General features: G+C 36.2%; 2 protein-coding genes across 2 annotated transcripts; one reads left to right on the top strand and one right to left on the bottom strand.

The window, feature by feature from the left end:
* The first annotated feature begins 219 nt into the window (after nucleotides 1-219).
* On the top strand, nucleotides 220-766 carry LOC135081868 (coiled-coil domain-containing protein 115). The gene is made up of 2 exons (XM_063976653.1): nucleotides 220-235; nucleotides 321-766. Exons 1-2 carry the CDS (start codon nucleotides 220-222, stop codon nucleotides 764-766), a joined length of 462 nt encoding a protein of 153 aa, XP_063832723.1.
* A 2,457-nt stretch (nucleotides 767-3,223) lies between these two features.
* Nucleotides 3,224-24,320, bottom strand: LOC135081525 (glycoprotein 3-alpha-L-fucosyltransferase A). Its single transcript, XM_063976250.1, has 8 exons — nucleotides 24,086-24,320; nucleotides 6,949-7,225; nucleotides 6,203-6,354; nucleotides 5,793-6,036; nucleotides 5,433-5,630; nucleotides 5,094-5,326; nucleotides 4,079-4,250; nucleotides 3,224-3,402 (listed from the first exon to the last, which is right to left on the bottom strand). Exons 2-8 carry the CDS (start codon nucleotides 7,129-7,131, stop codon nucleotides 3,235-3,237), a joined length of 1,350 nt encoding a protein of 449 aa, XP_063832320.1. The 5' UTR covers nucleotides 7,132-7,225; nucleotides 24,086-24,320; the 3' UTR covers nucleotides 3,224-3,234.
* Between the last annotated feature and the right edge of the window lie 1,568 nt (nucleotides 24,321-25,888).

The following is a 25,888-nucleotide window of genomic DNA, read 5'->3' as shown; positions in this document are numbered from 1 at the left end:
TAGTTGATACAGCCAGCCAATAAGCCTGCTGGACACAGGTCATGTGACGTTTGTTGAATCGGTAAAATAGATTCTAATATTTTGACAGATCTAGTTACGTATTTTTATTTACAAAAACGATACAATTCACCTTTTCTAAAAACTATTTCACTTTAAAATACGTAAAAATATAAAATAACATAATAAATAAGTACATAGAAAGTTCATTTAATAGAAAAAATGCAGGATAATAAAGGTATGTGAAGTCAAACTATTGTCTTACTTTCGCGTTTTTGTGCGATAAATAACTGCATTTCTAATGTATATTATTTTGTTTCTAGATAAACCAGTTCTAAATGATATATTGGATAAACTTGCTATAAAACACTTGCATTTAATCGAAGAGAAAATGCGCTGCGAGATGAACATTGAGTCTTCTATAAATAATGGCAGCATTCACTTAGCAAAATCAAGATATATCATGGGTCAGAGTTCAGTGAGTACAGCTAGGTTGCCAGTTGAGAACAGCCCAGAATTTTCAGCATCGGCTGTATGTGAGACTACACCTGATGATGATGGAATCATGCAGTTTAAGGTAGCAGAAAGCAAAGCTGAAAACACTGTTAATCCTATGCGCTGGTTCGGAGTTTTGGTTCCTCAGAATTTGCATAAAGCCCAAGGCATTTTCCAAAATGCAATCAATTATGTAGTAGAATGTGTAAATGTACAGTTACAACTCTTGGATAATATGAAGAAGATGGACATGTTAAAAAAGTATGTAAGTTAGATAATTAATATTATTATTATTTGCTTAGATACTTTACAAAGTTTAGAAGTTCTGTAAATTATGCATTTTAATTGTAAATTTTTGGTTTGTATTGTATGTGTATTGAATAAAAGACCATGTTAAATTCAATTATTTAATATAACAGTGAAGTGATCACTAGGTATCAAATAAATAACTATTATAGTAACTTAACAATGTTTCATTGTACTGCAAAAGCATGATCATAATTTGCCTTCTTTGATACCTATCAGTTTCATAAGCCTGTCCTTTAGATGTCTTGATGATTTACTAATACATTCTTAAGGCATTTCCTACTTTATTAATAACTATGTCTGTCTTGGACACTTACATAACAGAATTATACATTATGTATACTATATTGAATATATTATTGTTATTTGCCAAGTTATCTTTTGTTAAAAAACTGACAATCATATTTACAATAGTAATTTGACTAATCTAACAAGATTGGTGTTTCAATACTGCATGTATTAATCAATAGTATTAGGTATTTAAATACATTCACAGAATTTCAGAATTAACTTGATTAGCTTGAATAACAATGGGTAATTATCTAGTAGTCATAACACACATACATTGCATTATTTTGAGTAAGTAGGCATACCAAATTTATATTATTTAGAAACTTTTGTTGTAAGGTTCCTTAAAAATCCTTGGTTTTTTAACAGAAAGCACTTGTTCTTTAGTGCTATGTGTAAAAATATAGGTAGTCAAACAAGATAATATCACAATTATTGAATTACATACATAATCCTTGACATTGAATAGATAACACAAGTAACCAAAACTTGTTAATAAATACCTAAGTACACACAGTAATGTACATATTGCATATAATTAAGAATAAAACATTGGGAAATTTAATTCATTATTAAATACTTAAGTAGATTAATATTAAATGCACATTTTGTCTTTTTCATTAGTGTTTTGTAAAATGTTGGGATTTGGTAGGTTCTTAATATTGGCATTATTTATGTTTTTGGTATATCTTTACGTGGTAACTAATAACCCACTGTTTTTATTAGTTCTATGAAATGTATAATGGTATTAAAATGTATACTCTGATAAACAAAAGTCTACACAAAAACATAATTTACAGATTTTAAAGTGTATAATGTATAAATAATAAATAAAATCACCATAATTGATAAAATGTAAATGCAGGTAACATGCAATAGCAAAACAAATTCAAAATAACTTAGCTTAAAACAATTTTACACTGTTGGAAAAAGTAACAATTAAGTATAGGTAACAATAACAATTAAAAACATCAAATCAAGTAATGTTTAAGTTTCTACATCATCAATTAATTATCACAAACATAACAGTAGGTACTTGTAATAATTAATACTAAAAACCTCTTACAGAAGTCAAAAACCACAAAAAATTCAAGCAAATTGATTTACAAAATGAAGTTCATAATAATTCGAATTTGTGCATATTGTGCTCTAATCGAAAAATATGGCAGTAATGGTTTAATTTGTGCTAATTTTATAATGATTTACTTAATGCTGTCATGACTAGACATCATTTGAGCTCCAAAAGGGTCTTACGACACCACAATGAGCATATTTTAGGTGCTAGTACAATGACGCGTGTTTATATTATATTAAATCTACTCTTTGCACTTTCAAATAATATTAACAGTCTTTAAGACCCATTGTTAAATTTCAAACAAACTAACTTAAATCTATCAGTGCCAGGAACAGGGCTGGACAGCATGAAGAAGTAAAAGAAGGTTGCATTCACTACAGATTTAAATACTACAGGCTACATGGATCGACTTTCAAGCCCCACGTTGGGCGCCAAGTTCGCTAGGTTAAGAGGCGTGTCTAATTCACCACATATTATTTTATAGTTGTTTGCTTATGCCACGATGTAGCACGTGTAAGATATTATGATTAAGACATTTTTAGTGTCAGCCATGTCCCAAAATGTTAATGTTACTTACAACCACCTACGTAAATAGGTAGTAAGTACTTTCGAAACACATTTCAGTTGTGTACGCACGTTGACAAGTCTTACAACTAATTTAAATAAACTAATCGTCGTGCCACGGTTTATAAAAGTAACTATACATAATTTATAATAAATTAGTTACATATTCATGTAATGGACGCGATACAAATTACAGTTCGTAAATTGTGATGCTATAAACCACACGTATCTCTACGTTGACAATTGATTTCCTAATACCGATTCGTAGCATTACAATGCCATTGATATTGCATTATAGCGTGATCTATCATAGATGGACGCCGACGAATCTAATGTTAACACTGGAGTAATGATGTCCTCAAATAACGATCGTTAGTTTTGGGCGCATTAAGCGATGATCGACACGATAATGTGCATAATGAAATGAATGTCCGTACGAGTCCGTCGCAAAGCGTTGCGATTTGGGAGCATCAGTGTCTCGCGCCCGTGAGGCGGAGGACTGCTGGACGCTATCCGTTGTCGCGCTCGGTAGAGCGCCAGTCTCCGCGCGTGCAAGCGCCGTCGCGCCACCACGACTGCACGTCGGGGTAGCTGCCAGTGCGCTTGCGCCGGTCATTCGCGTGCAGCATCGCGCACACGCGGCAGAAGAAGTACGTGTTTATGAACTCGCCAGTGCTCTGAAAATAATGACACATAAATATCGCTTCCTCTTATTCTTCGTTGCCCTAGCCCCTGGGTCGGCTCTTCTTATTCTGAAGCACCAGAACAATCTATCCTAAAACTCTCTACCCACGTGTTTTTAGTTTTGTCAGAAACTAAAAACACGTGGGTAGAGTCCAAATATTGTGTCTAGTACCCACAGGTTTAGTAAATTCCTCGTCATTATTACCCTGACTGATTACTGTTGATTGCCCACTTACGATATCAGGCTTCTCTTTAATCTCTTATTATTTATCCACAATGAGGAAGCTCTTGGCCTGCATCTCACCTGATGGAATGTGATGATCTGGTTAAACTTAGAAGCGAGCTTTACCCAGAATCCTCAATCACAAAGCCACAAACAAGTCGCCAAGTCTAGTTTATATTTTCGTAGACGACATGACATGCAAGATGAGATTCTGGTTCAGTAGACCAAAGCACATTACTAGCGGCCTCCCGCGACTTCGTACGCGTGGATCCCGTTTTACCCCCTTAGGGGTGGAGTTTCGTAAAATCCGTTGTTGGCGAGCACCTATGTTCTAAAACGGGTTTCCCATGCAAAATTTGAGACTCCTAGCACTTGTAGTTTCTGAGATTTCGTGACGAGTGAGTCAGTCAATCAGTGACCTTTCGCTTTTATAGATATACATTTACCTTCCACCTGAAGTAGGAGTTGTACAGGTTGTCATCATTATCCAACCGGTGCAGGTAGGCGGCGAGCTCCTCGGCCCCCGCGAACTCTTCCACGTGCACGTACGAGGTGAATGGCGCGGCAGCCGCATACTCCGACGCTCTTGCGCCCATCACTATCGGCAGGACGTTGTGCCTGAAAGAAGAGAAGACTCACCTCTTTAGAACCGTATCGGGACACTTGCGCGAAAGACATTAGCTCGAAAACAGTTTTAGATTATTCGCGAAAAGTAGGTAGGTATAGTTCCAAAATAGTGAACTGTCCTATGCATGACATTGACAGTGGGGCGCCACCGTCAATACCGGATCGCTGGTTCCGATTTTTGCCATGTTAGAAACCATATAGTTGAACGATGGTAGCGCCCCCCTGTCATTGAGTTTGGTGGGACAGTTCAGCGTGGGTCATCTATATTTGACGTATCTTTCTGTTTGTCTTGTATTATAGCTCCTGAATGACTAAAACGATTCGATTTTCTTATCTCGCTTGAATCTTGAAAATGCGAAAAAATAGGTCTTTATAGAAAATCATAAATGTCTTTCGTGCTAGTGTCTTTCGCGATCATGTCTTTTCGCACAAGTGTCTATGCGCGCAAATGGCTTTTCGCGCTAGTGTTCGCGCAAATTTCTTTCGCGCAAGTGTACAGAACCGTTTAGAACTGAGTGAGAATATAACTCTATTGAATATAATTCAATGCGTAATTGCGGATGTGAAATCATTATACTTACTTACTGATGAGATAAAAAATAGATGTATAAGTAGATAAGGTTATCACTACACGGATAATACGTAAGCCTCTTATAACAGCGCTGTCCAAATTGAGGGCACTTTGGATAATCGGTTTATTGGGTTTTACCTATTAAGTTATCTGAGTGACCTTGTCAGTAACGTATAAAGGTCTGCTAACGTAGCTGGTCTTGTGTTTGTTTGTATATAGGTAGTTGACATAAGATTACCACGAAATTCGGCACGAATACTCACTGTAAGCCGTTGACAAAGAATTTCTCTGTGATGTAATCCCGGCAATTTGAATTCTCGAACGCTAGATAGAATTTGTAGTCTTTGTCCAGCATTTCTAAACAGTTGGGATCGGTGCGAGGGCAGTGGTGCGATCCGCAGGCTCCGTAGATATCCACGGAAATGTATTTTGAGAGTTGACGAGCGTATTGTAGGCGACGGTTTCGAGCGTGGCAGTTAGATACGAACCATGCAACCTGAGAATAAAGAAATTGCATTAAAATAAGTTTGATAGGGGCGGCTCAAGTCGAGGCAACTGTCCAGCTCGTGAGAATTTCTAAAATAAATCCATCATTAAGGTACCTTTTTGGTTTTGTTAGCCGCGTAGTTTCTTTCGTGGTCCTTCCCGGTAACGAGTTTATCGTGGTACAACCACTTCTCGTAGGGTGCCACGATGTCTGAATCGCGGCGATATGTGGACGTCCAGTTGAACAGGTCCACTGACGTCGGCCGCAAAGAGGCTGTGTGGTATGGACACTCGAGGTAATAGAGTATCCAAATCTGGAACAAATTGAAAATAGGCATAAATAAAAGATTTGACGAAGAGCGTTTTTTTCATTCTTTCTGTCTTCGTCTACCCTTAACCCAAGATAACCCAATACAAAGCAGTATAGGAGTTTGTTAGCAGTTGCCCACTTTGTCATTCTTTAACGGAGAAATTACCTGTTTCATCGGGCGTTTAACGTTGAACGGTGTGTGATGATCTTTGAACAAGATAGCATCAGCAGTGGCGGCTTCTCTCGCGTCTGCAGTCAGAGAGCAGCGATCCACCGGGCATTTGTTTCGTATGAACTCCGTTCGGCCAGCTGGCACACCCCAAGCTCCCAACCCATTGGCAAGGAGAATCTTCTTTATTGGTACTTCTTCATCGCTCTTCGGAAGAACGTACATCAGTTGTTCGTAAATTCTGAAAGTAATTGTTGAAGTCAGATTACCTGTGATCGTAAGCCCTCAAAGTCTGTAGGTGAAAGTCTTCATAACTTTAATTGATTGACTGGGCAAAGCATTTCGACTACTAATTGGAAAGTATCTGTGAATTTTATACTTTTTATTTAACAATAAAGCCAGTTTACCTGTCTTCTCCTGGAAGATCATCCGGGAACATCCCCCTGTGTGGCTCCTCCGGCGTGGGCCGTTTCTCACCGCCTCGCATGAACCATGGCCTATCCTCAATTTTGTTCTCCTCGACGGCTATATCATTGTTTTCGGTTACTAAAATCTGGAACTGAAGAAATCGGAGTTTTCAGTCGATTTTTGGTAAATGGTTTGAGCACAGAAGAATTTCAGTTTGAGTCAGTAGGTATCTAAGGTAAGGGAACGGCACGGGAGGGGTGACATGACGTGACAGAGAGAGCATAAGTCTTCTGAAGCACATCTAAAGTCTCGCTGTGGCCTCACTGAGACGCTGACGCTTGACGCCACAAAACACCCACCCGTGCTGCTTGTTTTATCATCTTTGACAATGTTAGGAACTAAACTACAAGTGGAGTTGTAGGTAAAAGCGTCTTCGAGCACCGAATCCAATAACTTTTGAATATACTCGTAGAAGCGCGGCAGGCCTCCTACTAGGTGGACCGACGATCTGGTAAAGGTAAGAAAAAACTCCTAAAACTCATTTATTTTTGCAAATAGCCTTTTAAAAAGCACTTTTACACGTCCCAGTATTAACTCTACCACTGCTTTGGGACAATAAATGGGTCGCGGGAAGAACCTGCATGCGGGCAGCGCAGGACCGTTCATTGTGGAAAACTTTGGGTGAGGCCTTTGTCCAGCAGTGGACGTCATTTGACTGAAACGAACGATACTGGTAGAAACTTACTTGCACCGGCGGATCATCTCTGACCGGCGCCGGCGGCGGCTGCGGCGAGGAGGGCACGCGCGCGGGCGAGTCGGCGGGCGGCGGGCGCGGCAGCAGCAGCAGCACCAGCGCGGTCAGCGCCAGCGGCAGCACCAGCGCCACGCGCCGCAGCGCCCGCAGCGCGCGCGCCGCCCGCACCCGCATGCTGCGCTACCCCGCCCCGCGATACTGAGTGCCCGCGGCCGCGCCCGCGCCCATCCCCTCACTATCGTGGGACGCAACCGTTTGCTGGGGACATCTGGAACAATTTAAACTATGTATAATAAACAATATACTACATCTTTCATTGCACCATCTGATTCTTGTCCCAAAGCAAAGTATGTGCTAAGTAGGAAGTGAGTCTACCTAAGTAGACAACGGATGTAAAACGTGGTAAAACTTAAATACGTCTACCTAAAAAGTTACTTTAGTTACATAATATTAGAGATTATTTAAAAAAGTTTTCAATACTTGTTTTTTAATTATGTAGAGAGAGAGGGACTATTCCCACTGCTGCAATTCCTGTGTAGCCAGGAGTGTAGCTTGACCGCCAATAAAAACCCAACCAATGAAGGTCAAGTTTGTTACTACTACTATTGTAGAGAAGTTTTTCGCATGTTTCCTTATATGTTACAATCTTTTTACATTACGTACAACTTGCTCAAAGAAGAGTCCGATTATGATGTGCCCTTCGCCCATTAAACGAAGTTGGAAAGAACGTCCCGCGAAGTATCGATTTTATTAATAAATTATGCTGCTATAATCTACGTGGCCTTTTACTCAACATTGTAGAGTGTTTCTTACAAAAATAAGTCTACGAATTTTCGTTAAAGCCGTCCAATTAACCATGTAAACAATACATTTCCTAAATATTTATCATCTAAAAACATGGTAAACAAGCCTGAAACTTTGACAAAGTGTCACTCGCACCCGCCAAGAATTTATTGTCACAGAGAAAAATAAGATCTCAACACGAAGAATTTCTTATTTTGATATTTGTCTTTTGAAGTTATTTCATTTGGGTAAGGTAAACTCAAAGGTAACTTTATTTCCCCTGAGTTCCTACAGAGTCCATAAGTAAAGTGAGTACCATACATGGTTACCACATATGTAGGTAGTATTGTTTACCTAAGTCGGCATTTTCAAAATGTATACGGCATATCGAGTAGGTAGAGCTGAGTGCGACTTGTCTATCTTACTTTTCTGAAAGCACCTTAGGTACCATTTAAATCTATCTTCTTACATCGGCATTTCTTCTCTTAGGCAAGAACAAAATGTTCCTCTACGTTTTGTTCATAACAACACAGGCAATTTCTAGTTCTTTTGCAGGTAAAATTAACTAATAACTTCGGAAAAACATTATTTGTTAGTTTTATTAACTCGTCCGACATCTGCGCGGTGTACATGAACTTTACTCTATTTGCCGGGGTAACCGTACTGCCATATGGACGCTAATTTTACCTACCGTTGTGTCGCATTGCGCTTCAACTTACATGCTAAAAACTTGTACCTATATGGAAATTCTTTTAACAAATAACAAAAACTTTACATGCGCTCGATTTTAAAACCGTAACTACGATACTTTAACAAGTAGCAGTTTAATCAAATTTTGATTGCTTTCGCCGGAAATTAAATTGATTTTATGTAGTTTACAAAACGAACCAATTTCAAGGCCCACGTAGTTATGCAGGTGCAGGATCAATAGTATGTATGGACTACGTAGATCAGCGTCTTTTATGGTAAAAGTAATTACTAACCTACAAGTTAACCCATGAATTTGATTTTTACAGAATATGAGATCTAGCTCCATCGAGCGTTCTGTATACGTATCACTAGGAAATGTCTATAAACTAGGTACCATCACGTGCAAGTGATGAAGTGACCCTATTAGGATAGAAATAGAAGCGTTGATGTCTTTTATATGTAGGTTATACTTATGTTAAAGATAATTTATTACTTATCAGCTGTTATCACTTCCATAGTATCAATCGATGTTTATGTGTTTAACGCGCCGGCACATTACATTCGTTTTTGAAGATGTTATCCTCAATATCAGACAAACAGGCAGACAGAAAAATATAGTTACCTACTCATAATAAAATGTTACCTAGGTCGTCATCGTTATGATTACCTTGGTAACAATTTGTATGCAATAGCTACATAAAATGTGAATTGCTATTGTTACATTAGGTACAGCAAAAAAATAGTATTAATATTATGTCGATAGCCATTAATATTATTTCGACCTTATTAAGTTATTTTATTTCCTTAATACCCAAATATGAATATAATTTGTATTGTGGTATTCGTAATTGGTCATGTAGGTATTTCTGTTTCATAAAGTACCAGTAAATTATGTTAATGTAACAAACATTAATACACAGTAATAACAGTGAAACAAAATTTGTTAGATGTTTTATTTAGGAAAGTAAAAATAATTCACTCCAACGATCTCGAATAACCAAATCTACTAATGAATATGTTACATGGAAAATAAAAGATATTATTTATCAGCCTGAATGATTTAAAATTAGTTTTAATTTGCACTCGTACTATCAGCCACCCAGCATGATAAACAATCAATATTTTAATGATATGATCGATGTAATGTTCACGGTTGGAAAATCCATTATCCAAGATCTATGTAGGTATAAGCCTATCAACTATTATTATTATTCATTCAATTATTTCAAAATTCACGTAACCCAACATTACTTTATTTGGCAACATGTAAATTGTTGCCAGCAATAAATGTTTCCGTACTTATTTACACAGAGAATTTTATTGTCACATTTTTTGTGTGCGATGAACATGAGTAACACGTAATAATGTGACTAAATAATGCCTCCGATCTGACGAAGCATGAAATTTAATGGGATTATGGAATAAGCAGTCATTAAAATAATTTGAAATAGGTTTTACGTGTGTGTTAATATAACCTAACTAAAACAATATATTTTTTCTAAAATCTTTAATAAAGATTTACAAGACTTACTAACTTTCACCCGTTCTAACTCTGGTTACTCAAAACTGAAAGTTGATTCTGTACCGTTTTCGATTAATCTAAAATGTAAAATCAGAAAACAATGCAATATTTATGGATAGCCCGTCTGTACCCTGAGCACTAATAACTTTCTTAATCGAATTCCATAACAACCGTAACGGCGCGCTGCTGTTTTGTTTCTCATACAAAAAAAAGATTACCATACCTTAACGAGAGTAAAATATTTAGGTAGGTACTCGTACTCCGAATATTGATGATTAGTTGAGTAATGTGTGGCTAGGCATAAAGCATGTTAATTATCAGATTTTCAAACGCTATCTATAATTTTTTTAGTGTACTAATACTAAAAAAATGTTACAACACCCAAACATTGAAAATAGATAAAATATGATAAAGCTAGCTCTCTAGGCAAATACGAGTAATCTTATCGCTCCTATAATCCTTTATTGCCCACATTTGCCAGCACGCCCACGAGTAGGTATTTCCATCGGTAAATTGTCACGAAAAACTAATATCGTTCACCCTTTGGGACTATTGCTGGAACAAATATGTAGTCAGTTAAATGTTTGTTTACTGCACGAGTATTTTGTTTTGTAACTTGAACTATATTTACACACTAAAGAAATGTATGAAACCTATATGAAACTCGATTATACACTTACTTGTACACACCTGTACCTCTAGTAGGAAAAACTTTCGAGTTCGTTTCGTTGCGTATTCAAAGTGTCATCGAAAAATTTTGTATGAAAAATTAAACAGCGCCCCCTAGGGCGGCTATAATATAGGGGGCGCTGTTTAATTTTTCATATAAAATTTTTCGATGACACTTTGAATACGCAACGAAACGAACTCGAAAGTTTTTCCTACTAGAGGTACAGGTCAAATGTCTTTTATTTATTGAACAAGGCATTGGTATAAGTTTTATTTCTTAATTTTTACGACTCATACTTAGTCGCTTTACGTACCTCGGTAAATGGATGCATTGACACGAAGAAAGGTCGCCTCTATAAAACAATTCACTTGCAAATTAGGTCAGAGAAAATCTAATTTAAACGCAAGCGAGGAAACCCTTTGTTGACATTTTGTAAAAGCACCCTAACTTTAGATAGTGCAATCAACTTGAAATGAAAAAGTACATATTTTTACCTAGTGATTTAAGAAGATAAAGTCTCGACAAAGATAACAAGTAGTTATAGAGAGGTCAAGCTTAATATATTTTAATTAATTTTATAACAAGTTTCATTACTATAGGTATTTGGCTCCAGCTCTTTTATACAATTATTGTTCAACGAATAATTTCAAATCTTTATTAGTTTCAATGTAAAGTCACGAGCTGTCATTCGACAGAAAGAAATTACGATGTCACGAAGAAGAAGACTGAAACTCGGATAGTGGTTAGCATCGCTGACTAGCTTTTATTAGTATATCAATTAGCTTATTAAAAAGCTTTTAAAATACTCCTTTTAGGCCATTTGTACGATAAAAGCGTTAGCTGCAGCCATAGTTCAAAATTTCAATACTTAATGAATGAATCAGTCTATGATCGAGTAAGAGTGAAATAGAAAAGTTAGTACTCCACCTCGAATCTCAGTTCCTAGCGATTTCACAACCGTTACATAAGAAATAGCTAAAAGGTATGGCTAATTGAAGTTAACCGTATCAAATTATCTTCGTCGCGTTATTTTCTTAAGACATTGGTTAGAAAATAAATGCTCACTTCGTAATTTTATACTTAGCAGTGTCTACTGAATTAGGAACGGTAAATCTTTGGAAAAAAATAAGCGAAGTAAAACTTTATCCGGTCGGTGCCAGAAGCTGCAGGTTGGTATTTTAATTAAAATTGTAGGTACATTTCATTATGCACTTTCCAACGGTGTTAAGGTTAATACAGCTACACCATATTGGTATGCCCGCATGACAGCTGTTTTGTGTTATGTTTGATGGTGATTGCATTTTACAGACAATTTTTTTTTCAGTGAGTTTTCTTAAAAAAACTTTATGCAAGAACCTACGTTTATGAGCGATAGAATAACATGGGGTAGGTACAACCAAAAAGGGGCTCATGGACTCATCATAAATGTGCTCTTCAAAGCACAGAATATATTTCCGAATGAACAATAGGGTTATTACTTTTTTGTTATTTTCTTGCACGAACCAAACAAGGAATCTCAATCAGTTTTTTAACAATTTATGTGCCCCACTATCTATTTTTAACAATCACCGCTAGACTAAAGAACAATACGGATGAGATGATGAAAGTGAACTAAAATAAATGTGTCTGAGTTATGTCGATTGGTGTTCGATAGCATTAACCCTTAAATTGTTTTTGTCCGTTTTAAAGGACATGGTCAAATAATTGCTTACAGAATCTAAATTAAAGCAATTTATCGATTTTCAAGGGATATTTTAAAGCATGATATTTTATGTGAAACACGGGGCTTTAGTTCAATAAAAAGCCGCGAATTTTAAAAATAAAGACAGTTGAATAAATGCAACAGCAATGTCAAGTTTTCACTCTTGATAAATGTGGCAATACTGTAGGTATTACACTTGTTCTTGTGCTTTATTGATTGATTTTTAAATATTAACGAATAAAACTGACGGTTATTGCCAAAACTGTAAAAAAATATCGATTTTTTTCCATTCATTTCAAGCTTACAAATGTTATGTCACTTAAAACGGACAATGCCATGTATCAGTAATAAATACTCATGTTGATTTTTAGACATTTTTACCCAATTTCCCCCTTTTAGGGGTTGAATTCTGAAATAACCTGAAACACGTGTTTATTCATTTATCCATAGGAATGTATCCTGTGAAGTTTCGAATTAAATAGTGTAACTAATTTTGTTTCGCCCTACAAACTTTGGACCCCCATTTCACCCCCTTAGGGGGTAATCTTGGAAAAATCCTTTCTGATAACACCCCTAGACCCTAATAAGGAACCTACATGCCAAACTTTGTGTCTTTATACCCACCGGCTTGGGATTTATATTGATAAATCAGGCAGTCACTTTCTGTTTTTATATGTCATGGTATTTTTTGATAAATTTATGTAAATTCAACAGTAAATAGTCCAGATGGATTGCAAAAGGCGCTGGATTAGCCACAGGATGATTATCAGGGATTCCTGTATTGTTATTAAGAAAAGTTGTTTTACGTTTGTTTTTCTAAACTGGCAATGTCCGCCCTAAGTGACATGGTTGTAATGCTAAATAATTGGCAATGTCCGTTTTGAGTGACATGTCATAACTTCTATACTAATTGAAATTTTTTCAAAAAGTAAATATTTTTTTCTTAATCTATCAAAACAATATCTAAATCCCAAATTTGACCATTTTTGAAGCAAGGGTTCAATGAGTGCCAATTTAAGGGTTAAAATATTCAAAGCACTTCGTTTCATGCTTTTAGTGCTGAAATTAGTGTAGTTCAGAATTAACGCAATTTATAACATACCTACACCAGCATAGAAGCAACGGGGCTACCCCTTGCAACTCAAATATTTCCTCATTTTCAGCTCTATTTGTCGTCCATGCCAGTATTTCGCCATGCAGGCGACCTAAGAAAATCACGCCACGTCCATATCTCTCCACCATAAATAAGTAATACCTTTACATAGAATATTATTAAGTTTGTCTATCCATGCAAACTACAAATACATTCTCATTAATTAGTTATGTTAACTATTTCGAAATGTTTATGTAGGTTTTAGGTACGAATAAGACTATATTTAATTGTTATCTCGAATTTATGGTGTTTATTTAATTTTTCCTTCCTTCCACATTTTGATAATTCTACCTATAGATATTACTACAGGACAGGAAAATTAAAAATTATCTACAATAATAGAATGTATATCAATTCCAATGTTATTAATTTCTAATTTAATTTCTCAGCAGTTCCTTTCCTTCCTTATTTCATTATGCTCTCTTTTTGTGTGATGCCGATTAAAAATAGAACCCTCCGCGTTCTCTAACTATAATTGAGTTAATCATCGTGCTTTAAGCCCGTCTGTCTGTCCCATTATAAATTTGGTGATAAGGCTTTGCTTTTTTAAAAACTACGTTTTTGGATTAAATTTTAGTAGGTATTGTAGGTAGAACTTAATATATAAGTTGTGTAATACTTTATGAAAGTGAATGAGAATATAGATTGTACCTACTTAAATAAATTATGATAACAATTCTAATGCAGGAAGATGTGATTCTTTGTGATAGTTTTAAGTCACACAGTCGTACTAAGTACTTATGAGTACCTACTCACCTACTTGCCATAATAATGTTTTAAGCCTAACACAGAATAGGATATTAACAATACGTAGTTACAAAGAAATAAAGAGCAATAAAATCAATTTATGGCGATGATCCAGAGACTGCCTGCGTGTGTCGATATGACTTAAACACAATGCTGCCTCATACTGCATGTCTGTTCGTAAACGAATCATCTGTTTTCCCAAACATTTGCTCATAAATTCTCTGAGAGAAATGCAAACAAAGCAATTTCCTATTCTAGAGCTTTAAGGGACCTTCTTGATTAGATATTGCTTATGGAGGAAATTATAGCGCTGGTGAAGAGTTTCCGCTATTACTTTAGAATAACAATCCAAAATATATTTTAAGTTACTTGAGTTGTATTCGACAATATCTTTACGGAAACCCAACTCCTGACTTTTCTCGACTATTTTACTTACTTTTTTTCGCACATCGCACTGTCTATGTTTCTAAAAATTGCTACTGTATTTGCAATCTTCTTTCGTTTGAAGATCATTCTGGTTTAAATTAATTGGCAAGCAACTCACGGAAATCAATTACGTCTTGGGTTACTAATTAATTTATGGCGGCCGTCTTATCGGTATACACATAGTGCCTTAATAGTCGACTTTTCGCAAAAACAAAGTATTTTCAACATTTAAGTATGTATTCTGCATGAGATATTTTTTTCTATATTTATAAACTAGCTATACTATAGTCCGCAGCTTTACACGCGTGAGTTTCGGCGGACTGCCACAAAAAGTCTCTAACCGCGCGCGTATCCTTATTCAAAAACCGGGATAAAAACTATTCAGTTTTTTCGTGGGTCTCAACTTTTAAACACAGAAGTTCAGTGGTTTAATTAGGTATACATCCATCTTCACAAATAATACCTAATATTTATTAGTAGGAAGTAGAGTGGATGGATAGGACTCGTACCTACATAAATGTTTAAAAATACCTATATCTACTGTTAAAAAATGACAGTCTTATGTTATCTTTGTTTTAATTAATATTCGGGACATCATTATGCCCGTGTAGAAATACAATGATAGGCGTTCATTCAACAGTACCGATTGTATTAGTTTGTTATCAAAGAATACCACAACTACGTCGCAGTTTTAAATTATAACAGTATCACAATTTCGCATTTGTGAGTCAGAAATTACAGATGTTTTTGGGATTTAATCGAACTTACATTCAGCTCGGGCAAACAAAAACAGAAAGTGCTTAGGTTAGGTACCCTACAACGACAGCATGTCAAGTTAACACTGTGGCGTTTCTATGTTATTTGTTTGGGTAATGGGAGCGACATTGCAACAAAAATGTAGAGTCTGGTGCGTGAAACTGGGGAATACGTAAATATAAGGGGGAATACGAAGGTAGCCTCGTAAGGACCATAGACAATCGTTTACGTGTGTGCAATGAGTACACAAAATATGTGAACTTGTCGCCATACTAGCGTAGTGGCACCAATGATCGACACTTTAAGGAGATATTGGGCTTCTTATTAAGATTAAAGGTCATTTAGTCATCTTTAAACCAAAAGTAACGATTGAGCATGATAAGGTATATGCTTGAGATAAGAATAGGATGTATTATTTTTATTCTATACACGGACTAGAAAAAAATCCCAAAAAATGAAAAAGCATATAAATCTCCAATCATCGACACCGAATCTCCAGTAGTCAACACCCAGTCATCGACAGCTGCCACTTACCGACACCCAGTTATCGACGATCTCCTTTTTTGGCAAGTACTCGACCAGGTTTAGGACGGAAGCTCTGCCAGTCCTGGCTGGTGTTCTGCCGGTCGACTTAGAGGTACAGAAGCGTGCGGCTATGTACTTCGCATCAAGGGAAAATATACCTAACCTCCGACTTCTTAAATAGCCGCGATCGTTCTAAAATAAGCCGATTATTTGATTCCCGAGAAGTCGTTGAAGAGGAATTACTTAATGAATGGCAAAAAAGATGGAGTACGTCAGTCAAAGGGCGTCACTTATATAATTTCTTCCCGAATGTACGCGAACGTCTAACTAGGCGATGGTTAGAAATCGACCATTGCTCGTCGCAGTTCCTCACGGGGCATGGCAACTTTAAACATAAACTTCACTAACTCAAACTAGTTCCGTCTCCTTTTTGCGAGTGTTCCACTAATGATGTCAGTCATGAGCAGTCTGCCCATCATATTATCTTGTGGGAGTGTGATCTTTGGAAACATGAACGTAATTTAATGCTTAATTCAATACAACATACCTACATCTGTTTCCGCAATTTATTACACCGATCTTGTCGCGACAAGGAAAAATTTCCGTGCTTATAAGCGATTTTGTGAAAAATATTATTGGCAGGTAGTTGCTAATTGCTCATAAGATAAGCCCCCTTAATTAATATTTATTGTCCGTGGTGCATAATCTTTTCTTAAAGGTTTTAAACCTTTGTTTGTCACCTGTCATCCGCTTTGCAATGGAGGGAAGTCGAACCTTAATTTCGAACTCCTATGTTCTTCTGAATAATTTCGTTGCGGGTCCAATGACAGTTTAACTTTCCCCCGGGACAAACTTGACCTTCATTGGTTGGGTTTTTGTGGCGGTCAAGCCGTAGATCCTGGCTACACAGGAGTTGCAGAGGTGGGAACGAGAGGTGGGAATAGGCCCGATTTTAGTTAAAACTTAAAACTGTGCTCGGCCCCATTATACAGGGTGGAAACGAAAAGTGATCTCACTCGATTATTTCTAAACTATCTATACAAGATATCGAAAAACTGGTTATTGATCCTGAAAGTGCTTCACGAGCTCTTTCAAACAGTATCAGTAATAGGTTACAGAATTAACTGGATCTATCCGAAAATTCAATGTTTTCAGGCTTCATACTAAATGTATGCAAGCCACACAATATTAGAAGTGTTAATTTTTTTTTATTCAATAATAAACACTTAAATTGAACTCCAAATAGCATTCTTATTTAGAAAACATTGGTTTTAGGCTTTACTTACTATAATATTATCAAGACATGAGTGCCATGACTGTGGCAGTACTAAATGTATGGAAGCTGGTAACATTGAATTTTCGGATAGATCAAGTTTATTTTGTAACCTATTATTGGTACCGTTGGATAGAGCTCGTGAAGCACTTTCAGGATCAGTAACCAGTTTTTGGATATCTTGAATAGTTTTTAATTTTATGTGGTTTTACTAAATGTATGGAAGCCGGAAACATTGAATTTTCGGATAGATCCAGTTTATTTGGTAACCTATTATTGGTACCGTTGGATAGAGCTCGTAAAGCACTTTCAGGATCAGTAATCAGTTTTTGGATATCTTGTATAGTTAAGAAATAATGGAGTGAGATCACTTATCGTTTCCACCCTGTATAATATAGTGTAACCCATTGTTGTTTTTCCCGAAATTTTATCATGGAGCGTAATCCTACCTAGGTACTCCGAAACGTTTAGCAGCAACTGCAATCTTTTCGCAATTTTAACAGCTTCTACAGCTTTTTCTAACTGCTCGGGAGAATAATTTTTTCTCGAACCAATCATCGACATATATTATTCCCCAATAATCGACACTTGTCGATTACTGGTAGCTCGACTATGAATAGTTTACTTCAAATATCTACTAAATGCGCAAAGTCATAAGAACTATATTCGGTTGTCAAATGAAAAATGTTCCAAAAAATTACTATCGACACGTGTCGATTATTGGAAAAGTCAGTTTGTGAAAACCAGTGATCGACACCAACATTTTACTAATATCAAAATATCATTTTAAATTCGTTATAACAAAAATGGATTCTATAGTTCTTAAAGTAACCCGTGAAAAAGATAAAATTCAAATAAGTTACAATACAGTAGTGTAATTAACAAAAAATGTACTCACTTCCTTAAGGATTTTACTAAGAAATGTTGTTATTTTCACCGGTACTCCAGCCGCAATCAGTTGTTAGACTGCCATTTTCAAAATAAATTGGCGGATTTTGCTTAAATATCAATAGGAGGCAGTCAAAAGTGTGCTTTCTATGGTACAGTGTTGACATATTAAGAAATCGATGTTATACTCTTATTTTATTGAATCAAAAAATAAAGTGTCGGTCATTGGTTCTTGTCGGTCATTGGTGCCACTACGTTAAGTAATTCTCTCCCAGTCCACATTTGAATAAAATCCAAATTCTTACATCACGATTACAATATTATACTTTATGCCAAAAAGAAGTTTAGCTTGGAATCTACATTTTCACGTGTTTGAAAAGAACCTCTTTATTAATAAAAGTTTTTTTCTCATTTTAAAGTGTAACCTAACTGATGACTGAAATCGCAATCAATGTTACAGCAAATGAGTTAGCCGTGTGATTTAATGTCATTTTAATTCAAGGTACATAGGTAGTATTAGGTACTATACTGTATATCAATAATAAACTTGCTTCACAGCACACGATAGCCGTAGCAATGTTTGAAATCTATAAGTTGCCTTAGTTATTGTTATGGTTTTGAAACTACTGATGATGACGCATTTCATACAGTAATTAGTAAGATAAGTATATGTAGATTGGTCTGTACCTACCTGTAAGTAGGTACCTTAAACGAGTAGTTAAATTTTTACGGGGGAGTTTGTATGTAGAATAGTTTTAGGTAGTGGTAGGTAGGTACTACCAAACTAAAATTATATGCCAATTTTATGTTATAACAAAAACAGCAAATCTACGTCTTCAACATAAAAACAGTTTTTGCACTTAAAGAGCGAAGTCAATTCTGCGAGTTTTCACGATAACCAATCACCCAGCCTAGTACTCACACGGGGCTAGGAGTGTCAGTATTTACAGAAATCTAGCCTACAACACAGAATAAAAACTAGTAGGTACCCATAATATGAATTTCGCGTGATCTAAGCCCGCTGGGGTAATCGTGCGTGTTGCTTTTAAAAACTAGACGATTAGTATGTAGAGTCCCTCTGGATGAGTGGTGATTCCTCCATTTAGTGAGTGTGTGCGATTGATCAAGGCACGAGACGATCATTTGTTCGAATGGTAAACAAGTAACTGAAGCGTTCGAATGGTAAACAACTAACCGAGCTAATTTAATTTTTAACTGCGTAACTTTTCAGCAAACTGCATACGATAACGAAATTTTCTTCAGTTGTTGGACGGAAAGGCTGGGCTGGACTTGGATGAAAATTTTACGTCAGTTTATTCGAACGAATCAACTATTAGGTATTCGTGTATGGAAATAAAAAGATAAAATGGACGTCATCTGTCGATAATTCTAAAGAGTTTCATTAAAAAACTACCTAACTATTTAAAAAAACAATTATTTTCCTTATTTTTCCATTACTTAGTTTAATAGTCGCAAAATTAATGAAATGAATAAGTAATTGATGAAGCACTGTAATACACTTTACATTTATACTGTTTAGGTACAGATTGATAATAATAAATGACTATGCCAATTCATTAGCGTGGATTTTCCGGGGGACTTCACATTTTTAGTTTTGCCAAATTTTTGAACCGATCAACTACATAATAAGTAAACTTAGATAGCATTCAAGGATGACATGTAAAATATAAGGATTTTTACGATTTTTTCTGGGAAAGGCTTTAGACCTACCTATAGGTACAGGTAAGTATTAGTTTCTTTAAACTTTCCTCTCTGTTCTTAACTTTCTTTTTTTCCAACTAACTTAGATATGTATGTGGTCGAAATAAATTTTACATTATTATATATTATATTAATCAGCACCATTGTGCATTGTTAGGAAAACTGGTTTATTGAAAAGATGCTATTTTCTGCATAAGCTTGGCTTAAACACTACCGCGTGTCTTGCTTGAGGACTGAAATGATAAACGGACCCCGTTATCACTGATGTCATTGGCGTTAAAAAACCTATTAGCTGTTCATCGAAACACTACGGTTTTGAGTGAAGAAACGAGGTCGCTAAACTGACGACGAAATTGACATAAGAAAAATATTATGGCATGGTTTTTGTCCCACGGCCGAAAATATAGTGAGGAATACCATTTGGCATTCCGTATAATGTAGGTACCTTCGTTAAGGCCGGGTAGCAGAGAAAATGGCGAAAATGAGGTTTTCATTTTTCATTTTTGAGGTACTAAACAGTAAAATTAAAGGCTAAGATTTTTATTGGGCATAGTTGAGGATATTTTCTAGGGCTATTAACGGATGGAAACACGATTTAATGAAGTTGACTCGATAGAATAAATTCCCAAAGTTACCTCTATTCGTTTTCTATTTATGGTTTTATTTTTAAAATAAGCGATTTGAGATTCTAAATCTTTTACTAAACTAAAGTTCAGAAATAACTTGAGGGCTTTTAACGGATGAAATTTTTATATTGCGTCTTATTTAGTTACTATGTTAAAAAATGTGGAAAAAATCGTCCATGACGGCTTGGACAATCTCAATCAGTCGCGCGGTGGCGCTTACGGAGGACGGACGCGTGTCAGTTTTTTGGCCGTGACAGTTCGTGATTTGTCAATATTTTTGACAATGATGACTTTGATGAGTCACAGTATAATAATATCAGTGTTACTGGAGAAAGCTTAAATTTTTGATAATTAAGAATTTAATTAATTTAATTTAATTTTATAAACCCTGTAAACTTTGTCAAAGCTGATTACGTGACATTGGCGAAATCGTGGTTCTCAAAACCAAGTTGTGGCCAAAAAAAAAATAAAAGAAGAAAAAGAAGAAAAATTTTTGATAGTTAAGAATTATGAATTTTGTCTACCTATTGAAATTTAAATCGTTCGCATCCTTTTAAACGAAGACTCTACTCATGATACATAGTACATTCCTCAAATATGAGACAAAACCAATGAGTTAAAATTACATTTTAATAGTACCTACATACAATCGTCTTACACTCTTTAGAAGAGCACACTGACACAAATAAATAATAAAAAATACTGTCTAAGGTCTGTAGCTAAAGGTCTAAGCTGTAAGATAGAAGAATCTTCTAGCCAAAAAGATGGCAGATGCAGCAGATGTCAACGGATTTAAAACTGGAGTTCATATATGACTCCTTGTAGACTTGAGTCTCTAGAGCGTCCCTTCCTCCACCATGCGTAAGAATGTTTCAAAAATACTGTCTAAGGTCTGTAGCTAAAGGTCTAAGCTGTAAGATAGAAGAATCTTCTAGCCAAAAAGATGGCAGATGCAGCAGATGTCAACGGATTTAAAACTGGAGTTGATGTGACTCCTTGTAGACTTGAGTGTCTAGAGCGTCCCTTCCTCCACCATGCGTAAGAATTTTCACAAAAATACTGTCTAAGGTCTGTAGCTAAAGGTCTAAGCCGTAAGTCTTGTAGTTTTGAGTCTCTAGAGCAGTGGTTCTTAACTTTTAAGTCATGAGGGACCATTTTACCAAATTTCTGTCTTGTCAGGGACCACCTCATAATCGGTCAAAACCAGTTTGACTGCAAAAATCAGTTAAAAGTGGTTTTGACCAATGTGTGCAAGTGCACATCGTGGACCACTTGGAATGGCTCCAGGGACCACCAGTGGTCCGCGGACCACCGGTTAAGAACCACTGCTCTACTTTGGCAGTTATATTCTATATTTATTCGATTCTAAAATATATTCCCAAAAATTTTGAAAGTTGTTTTAATTTGTATCACTTGGATATGATTTGTATTAGAAAGTGCTGTGAGTGTGACGCTTGAACGGAAGGAAGTCAACCTAACCTAACCAACTGCGTATTTCTAAACTGCGTATTTCTATACTGTGTAGCCGCGAGAGCTCTTTGGCGCGCTGTCTTCGGCGAAGTATTGCGCGCGCAGATTTTGACAACGCGAAATACCTACTTTAGCAGAAATACCAAGCCTTAATACGTTCTGTGCGATTTTCAGTTGAAACTCAATATAACAATTGAGTTTTAACAACTGGAAAACAGAATTCCAAAAGTAGGTACCTACCTACTTATCGAATTACAATAATACCCATCTAACTCGTACCTACATTTTTGTACGAATGGCAAATAAAATGTTTTCATAAGAATGTTAGAACTTACAAACTTTTCATTTAGTCATGATAACGATTTTCGCGGATTTGAAATGTGTGCTGATTTGAGCTTTGTGTCGTTGAAAATAATTAATTTCCATACAAATAACACTTTACGTCCAGTATGACAGCACGACATACAAACACAATTAATTTTCACGAATGCGTTCGTGTGTTACTTTAACAAACTAATAATAAATCCGAAATTTACTCGGTCTGTTATGTTTTTAGATTATTGTTGTGTAAAAATAGTTTGGATTCTGGAGCCTTTTCGAATGTCCTTACCTTACGATGAAAATGTAGTAAGTACATACAGGGAATCAATATTTTCTCACGAAAGGAATATAAAACATAATATCTTTTATTAACAAATAAGTAAAGTGTTTTACGTGGGGTCTCTAGCGCGTTATCGATTTGGTATGACTTTTTGTGTACTGAAATTCACGTGGGCAAAGCCATAGGCAGAAGCTAGTTTTGCATCATTATCATTATTTTATTTGGCAGCCTGTGGTGACAAAGTTTCTGCCGGAACTTCTTCTCACTTTCTCACATTTGCCAAGTGTTTATTTTGAAATCCTGGAAAAATTATGTATTTTAAATGTCTCTACAATAGGAAATAGGAATAGCCTCAGATCATAGAAGGGAAATAGCTCTCGACAGTAGTAAAGTATGCAAGTATATTAATTTAGTCTTACTGGTAGAGTTCTGAGCGCAAATGAATTAACAAAATAGCCATATTTGGCCGATAGGTAGGTTACACTTGAGTCACAAACAAAAAGTGCTAAAGATACCCGGGTCACTTAATAATTAAGTGCCCACTTACGGCAGACCGATAAAAATGCGTAAACAAAACTATATTTAGGTATTAATGTCTTACGCTTAGAAAAAATACATTCTAAGGTCTTACGTTACGATTGGTTTATTTAATAGCCGTTATTCCATAAAGCATTAGATCAGCAAAATATTTACTAGAAGTTTACCTACGTTAAACAGTGTATCAAACCATATCTTAATTTTTAATACAATGAAGCTGTGGCTGATAATTAACTCATTTGGTTGGATTTGGTTATCGCTAATGAGTTTTTACTTATGTTAATAAGATTTCTCGATTTGAATAAGATAGTTTTAAATTAAATTGAAACATTTAACGATAGAGCAATCAACATAATAGCGTCGTTATTTACGGACTGAAAAATTATGGCTATCGTATGTCAACTAAACGATTTGATATGGAGATATCGAATGCAGCCGGTGAGTATGGCGTGCAGACCATGTCCACACTGCAAGGGACACGTTACATAACGATAACGCCCTTAGCGACTTTAAGTTTAGGAGTCAAAATAAGACCCCAATTCTGCGTCATCATCACTTACAATTGTAACGATTTTTAGGCGTTTTACAGCTTTAAATACCAATTCTTTATAATACGTTTATTTCGTACCTAACTACAGTCGTGACATAAAACGGCTCTCAATGTAGAGCTCCTATAGCAATAAAATAAAGCTGGTGAGTACACAAACATTACGCTGTTCTGATAAATATTGTGTGTTACATTACGTTTCAATGCCAAGGTATAAAGTGTCGCAGAATTTTAATAATTAATAATTATAACTGAAAGGTATCAAAAACAGTAGTTAAGTAAGTATTATTTTTTACTAATCGTATAATATTTTCTTCAGTGTAGATAGAGCCTTCTTGCATTTGCCTTGTTGTTGTTAGCTTTTATTGCTTCATTACAAAACCGTGACGATATTTGAGATTTAATACATTCATAAATCAGCCTACCTACAGTCAAACGATGTATCATCAGTCACTGCACGTTCTTAAATACAGCTGAGGAATGTACTTACATGAAACCGCGCGTTGCACTGTCCTGTGATAACTGATAAGGTTTCAATCGATGCTTTGTGATGGGGTGTTTGATGGGTATTTTTTGGGTGATGTTTAATCAGGGGAAGGGATCACTGTATTTCACTTTAATCGAGTGTGCGTAGTGTTTGCGCGTCGATATCGGTTGTCGGAAGGCGCGAGGTGACGCGCGCTCTTCGGGTGCCACCGGTCGGTATTGGCGGGCCGGTGCTGCGCGCGCAAGCCGCTGCCGCATATCCGAGCCGCATTGACGGATATCTACGTAGCCTACAGCCACCTCGCAGCATGTCACACTTTCAGAGTTCTCAATGCAATGTAGGTACGCATTTTGTTTATGAAATGCTGCTGGCACTGAATTCGGACCTAAACAATCGCATCTTATTTCATTTGATAATTTCCTTAAGAATAAGTAGTAATATGAAAAAAGAAGGCTTAGAAAGACTAGTTAGAAGAACAGTTTTCAGGAAATATCTACTAGTAAATTTTCAGTTTTAGAAAAATAGCTAGATCTACCTACATAATTTCGTTGCTAGGTAGGTAAATGTATTCGAGTAGCATTGAAACATTGAGTTATCTGCAAATGTAGATTTAATGACGAAATGTAACTTCATTGATAAGTGTTATTTGCGTGTACAATACAGCGTACACACACACATTCCGTCGCAGGTATTTATCTAGCTATCATTAAACGGCAATTTGGCATGCAATTCCCACTGGGTCCCGATTCTGATAATTAAATCGTTCATGGCACGATTTTGAGATTTGACAAATACTTACGTAGTTAACATAGGTTAACCACGCAATAAAACAATCGTTGTCGATAATTAGTTTAAAAAAATTAACAAGTTAATTTAAAGTTCTAAGTTTGCTACACGTTGGCATTGGTTTAAATCCCGTTATGGATAAACTTCGAAAGGTTACTCTACATACCTACCTACCTGCTTAGATATGTAGGTACTTACTATAGAACGAAATTTAATTTAAATGTGACCCACAAAGACGACGAAGAACACTTACGATTTTGTAGAAGACGTCTCTCTTTCAGGATTAATCACTGAACACATCTGAACTCTACAGTAGCCTACCCACCTACAGTTAACTGAAAACTACTAATGAGAGTAGCGCCAAGCTGACATGGACACTATTCCGTGATGAGTTGGAAACCCTGAGTCCACTAGCTACCATTCCTTATCACAACAAAGTGAGCATCCTACGAATCCTACCTCACGTGTCTTCGTTGTGCACGAGCCTGGGAGTTTACCGCCAAGATCAACCCGATCTCCGCATCAGCCATCGAGTACCCCAGCAGCAAACCGAGTGGAAGAGGTCGCCAGGGTCGAAATTGACTTATCATCAAAAGTAATGAGAATAACCGAGCGTAGTCGGAAATTTCACCGCGCATTTAAGTTTCTATATGTTCACCGTATTCTTCCCAAATGTTATAGTAACATCTCACCACAACCACAAACACACTGAATCGAAGATCCACACGACTTCATCGTTGTTATTTATAACGCGCTTGTGCATCCGCGCCACTGTCAATCAGTGTTGCGATAGCGACATTTTGAAACCAAAACAAAATCTTGAGTTACCCAAAATCTGCATACCAGCTGTTTACGACTTCTCGGTGGCACCATTTTATGGCGTAGATGTTAGTTTAGAATTGGAAGAAGAGTAGGTATGTAGGTATTATGTAGGTATCTTATCTAGCTACTTATTTTTGTAAGGTAAAATTATGACAAATAATTTCCTTAATTTATGGTGGCTATCCTTAGATCAATAAA

The sequence above is a fragment of the Ostrinia nubilalis genome, chromosome 20 (genome assembly GCF_963855985.1).
Source record: "Ostrinia nubilalis chromosome 20, ilOstNubi1.1, whole genome shotgun sequence".
Lineage (NCBI taxonomy): Eukaryota > Metazoa > Arthropoda > Insecta > Lepidoptera > Crambidae > Ostrinia > Ostrinia nubilalis.
The sequence above is the reverse complement of the archived record's forward strand: the minus strand, read 5'-3'. Positions and strand labels throughout refer to the sequence as shown.